The sequence below is a fragment of the Carlito syrichta genome, unplaced genomic scaffold, assembly GCF_000164805.1.
Source record: "Carlito syrichta isolate Samal-C Ts95f unplaced genomic scaffold, Tarsius_syrichta-2.0.1 Scaffold311824, whole genome shotgun sequence".
In the NCBI taxonomy this organism is placed as follows: Eukaryota; Metazoa; Chordata; class Mammalia; order Primates; family Tarsiidae; genus Carlito; species Carlito syrichta.
In genome coordinates this window covers 65,290-69,917 of record NW_007255920.1, presented here as the reverse complement: position 1 = coordinate 69,917, position 4,628 = coordinate 65,290, and the positions used below count along the sequence as shown (strand labels likewise).

Here is a 4,628-nt window from a genome sequence, read left to right as displayed (position 1 = left end):
AAGCCTGTGTGGAGAGGAGCGGGGAGAAGTGAAGGAACCACGGGGCTGGGTGAGGCTGGGACCCCAGAGCTATCCCAAGGTGGACACGGGGTGGGTGGGCGATGCGGGTTTGGCCAGAAGAGAAGGGGATGTCCCTAAAGGGTTTCAAGCAGAGCCACCCCGTCAGACCCATCCTTCCAGCAGCCGGGAGAGGTGGGAGAAGAGCCAGAAGAAGAAAAGGAGAGGAAACAAGAGCCGCTGGGAGGGAGTGCCCCTTGGCAGGGTGCTGGCCTAGCCTCAAGTGTGGAAGAGTGGACGGACCGTCAGCCCAGAGCAGGCTCTCTTAAGGGCTGCTGTCCGCCGGCCAACCCCCAGGGAGGGGTGTCAGCAGGAGTTTGAGGCAGCTTGAGCCAGGATTTGGGAAATGGACAGAGTGCAGGAAGGAAGTGGACACTCACACACACACACACACACACACACTGGTGGAGACACCAAGGCGGGGGCATATAAGGCTTGGGGACTAGGAACAGCCCGTGAGTGGAGACAGTTTGTGGCTTGGAGTAGAGGGAGACGAGGGAGCCGGTCAGCAGTTATGGCTGACGTCACCACCTTGGCTCCTACGGTACTGAGAGCAGGCGGGTGGAGGTAGCGTGGTGAGGGTGGAACCATCAAATTCAGACCCCCAACTACACTTCTTAGGAATCAGGTGGCCCCACACAGTCTCGGGCCCTAGGCAGCAGCTGGGTGACCTCTCAAGGGGCCGCATGAAGTGATATTTCCCTGAGTGAAGACTGGTTCATTCCGCCTCTGCCTTGTCCGTCCATCTAGGCCCTCACTGAGCCCGCGCCCAAGCCGTCCTGGGCACCAGGGGCCTGTGGGATGTGGAGGCTGCTCTGCCTCAGGAACTCAGCCTGCCAGGTCTGGAGTGGGGACCCAGGGCTGGCACAGCCCAAGCTCCAGCCGTGGTGAGGGACTCAGCAGGAAGCTGTGCCACCCCGCCACACGCCCAGCAACCCCCGCCCGACCTTCCTCGAGGTCTCAGAGCCACCAGCCCCCTGGGAGGGCTGCCCCTGGTGTGCAGCCTAACCCTTCGGCCTGAGTCCTAGCGAGGCCCGAATGCTTCCAAGCTCTCCAGGGGAAAACATCATCTCCAATCAAAAGAGGCCACGAAGCCCAGCCGAGCCTGGCTGCCCAATCACACTGTCCTCCCCTTGCTCTCCCGGGGTCTCCTGTCTAAGGAATCAAAACTGGGGTCTGCTCCATCCACCACCAGAGGGCTCAAGGAAACAGGCTGGGCGGGACGCAGGCTCCCCATGGGTCTCCAGGACAACGCCAAGCCCCGTCCACTGCCCGCCTCCACCCCTCTGCTCCCCTCACTGCCCCCCGCAGGCCAAGCTCACTCCACCCTGCCGCCTCTCCTCTCCAAGCCCCAGCCATGCTCTGAGCCCTGGGAGCTGATGGCTCTGAGCTGTGACAACTCCCTTCCTGCAGAGACTGTCTTGCAGTGGTCTGTTCCCTTCTCCACCTCCAGGAGAGGCTCCTGCCAAGTCTCCCCCACCCCAGGTCTCGCCAGGCTCCAGGAACACTCCTCTCCCCTCAGGTCCAGGGGCTCTCCTGGGTCCCTCTGTCCCTTGTCAGTTCCCCCCACTCTGAGTGTACCATCTGCATCTGCAGGACCCTGACTGATACCACACCCTTAACGCCCCACCTTAAAACAGCCTCTCAAGTCCACATCACTTCTCCTCTTGGCCTCTTTAAGTCTTTTAACCTCTAGCACAGTCAAGGAAAACTAGAAATGACCACGAGGTAAACCAAAGGGCGGTTCTGCGTTGTAGGAAAGTGTCCACATGCCGCAGGCACCTCTGGTGAGCATGGCCCGACTCCCACAGCCCACTGGCCTTTGAGAACCAAGAAGGAGGGATGTCCTGTTTATTTACAGCACCCCCTCTCTGCCAGGCCCTGGTGTTCACGGCCTCATCCAACCCCACAATCCCGTAAGGTAGTTTACATCATTCCCACTTTACAGTTCAGGAAGCCAAGGCTCAGATCCATAAAGGGACTCGCTCAAGGTCACTGAGTCCGTAAGAGGTGGTTAGGGGATAAGCTCAGCCACTTGGTTCCAAAGGCTGCGACTTTTCTGCCCTTCGGCGAGGGGTGCAGAGGCACCAAGAGAGCCCCCAAAGTCCATGGCAGAGTGACGCCTGCACAAGCTGGAATGGTCCTTGTGATGAGCCATCAGGAGCGGCCTGGACCCAGCGTCACCCTCCACACCTGCAGCACAGAGTCCCGGCGGCTGGTGTAGGGCAGATGTTTGATGCGGAACCAGTGCCTGGGGACGACGTTCCCGCTGGGCGTGTACAGCTTCTCCCCACGCCTGCCCAAGAGGCTGCGCAGGGCCTGGTTGCCCGACAGGACCTTCTCGTAGAACTCCACTGCACCCCTGGCATAGGCTGAAGAGAGGGCGGCCGTGCGGCGGTCCAGCCAGGCCTCCAGGGCGTGAGTGAGCGAGTCCGTGGAGAAGGCATAGGCCACAAAGCCCGCCACTGCTGCCACCAAGTTGAAGGCAGCCCGTAAATTCATGGGGCCTCCGTAGAGCCCCAGGGCATGCTTGGCACTCACACCGAGTGCCCAGGTCCCTGCCAGGCAAGCTGGAGCTGGCAGGGCCTGCAGGGAGGCTGCACCACTCTCCAGGTACACCACCTCCCTGGCCAACGCGAACTTCTGGGCTTCACGGGACAGGGTCAGGGCATCTCTCAGCTGGGCGCCTGCTGGGCTCTGCCAGTCCACTTTTTGCCCATGCACAACCACAGGGCTGTCAGTCTCGGCCACAGGGCCTCCCAGGAAGCTGGCGGGGATGCCCACCACGGCCCCAGCAGGGAGTCTCGGGAAGCCTGCACTCACAGGCTGGAAGGTGAAGGCGGGGAAGGGCTTGTAGCGATGGCCTGCGGGGATGCCCATGTCCTGCAGCACCTCTTGGAAGAGGCTCTGCAGTTCTGGAGAGACCGGGGCTGGCTGGCCCCGAGGCCAGTACTGGTAGAGCCATTGGACCACGGGATCCGGGAAGAGGTGGTACGAGATCTGAGCCCCAAACAGACCTGCGCAGGAACCCGCCAGGAGGCCTGTCCTGTGTCTCTGCACAAACGCCGCGGTCCGCCACAGGAGACCGGCCATGAGTGCTGCCACCGCTGACAACCTGAGCCAAGAAAAACAGAGGTCATCAAAGGTTCTCTGGGTCGGCCTGCAGACCGAACAACCTCCGAGGGCCACGCCCTCTTTCACGGAAGCAATACAGCACAGAGGCTAAGAGCCCGGGCTGCAGGGCCAGACTGCCTGCGTTCAAATCCCAGCCCCATCTCTGGGCATAATCTCCCCATGTGCCAAACAGGCAGGTTGTAATGGCCCACCTCTAGGGTGGCTGTGATGAGACATAAAACAGTCAGTGTCCCGCACAGAAGCAGACCCCTTATATTAATGGCTGGGATTACTATTTTTCTTTCCATGGTGAGACACAGCACTGAGTACCCAATGGCCTCACTCCATTCATTTCATGGTAAAGCCCCACGACTACTAATTTATAAATGAAATACGTGCTCAACTAATTGAGGGTTTACTATATGCTAGACATGGTTCCAAGAACTTTCCATACGTTATCTAACAATTAAATCCTCACAAGCTCCATGACCTAATTTCTACAACTGCCCCTATTTTAAAGCCGTTAAAATGTAAGTACACTGGCTCAAAATTCAAGCTGGTAAAGTGGTAGGGTTATGGACTGAATTGTGGCCCCTTAAACGCACGTTGAAGTCCTAACCCTCAGTATCTCTATGACTGTCTTTGGAGACAGGGTCTTTAAATTGGGTAATCAAGATAAAATGAAGTCACTAGCATGGACCCCAATCCAGTATGACCGGTGTCCTCACAAGACATTAGGACACAAACGCACACTGAGGATACAGAGAGAAGGCTACCATCTCCGGGCCAAGGAGGGAGGCCCCAGAAGAAACCAACCCTGACCACACCTTGGTCTTGAACTTCAAGCCTCCAGAACTGTGAGAAAACAACTTCCTGCTGGTTTGGCCACCCCATCTGTGGTACCTTTAAATTTTTAATTTAGTTTTATTTTATGGATGCCTAAGAATTGTGGTACTTGGTTATGGCAGTCCTAGCAGAAAACATAGGAGGAACAGTATTTGAACACAGGCTGGGTGTCCACAGCACACTTTTCAGTTTCGAAAACTTGTCATGCTAAATTACAAACATAAACAAAAGTGGAGAAAACAGTACATCAACCAACTTGAATCCCACCAACTCGTGGCCAATCTTGTTTCATTTCTCCTTCTATCTGCACCTTCCACCAATCGGTTTATTTTGAAATATCCCAGGCATCCTATAATTTCATCCGTGAATGTCAGTAAAAATTCACAGCTATTCAACTATCGAAGCTTCCTGTATTCCTGTCTGTGAAAAGTGTTAATCAGCGATGCACTGTGGCCACCAAGAGCGCAGGGTACCGCTTGGCCTATTTAATCAAGAACTCTTCCAAGAGCCTTATCATCTGGGCCTTTTTCCCAGTGCGGAAACAGAGGCTAGGAAAGGAAAGCTCCTGGCCCAGGTGCCGAGGCTCCAAAGCCCCCGGGAACCCCAGCGCC

At 56.8% G+C, this 4,628-nt stretch overlaps 1 protein-coding gene across 1 annotated transcript; it reads right to left on the bottom strand.

Annotated features, from left to right (window-relative positions):
• Positions 1-1,891: 1,891 nt before the first annotated feature.
• TMEM177 (transmembrane protein 177) lies at positions 1,892-3,173 on the bottom strand. Its single transcript, XM_008069117.2, has one exon. The coding sequence runs from the start codon at positions 3,148-3,150 to the stop codon at positions 2,215-2,217; it is 936 nt and encodes a 311-aa protein (XP_008067308.1). The 5' UTR covers positions 3,151-3,173; the 3' UTR covers positions 1,892-2,214.
• Between the last annotated feature and the right edge of the window lie 1,455 nt (positions 3,174-4,628).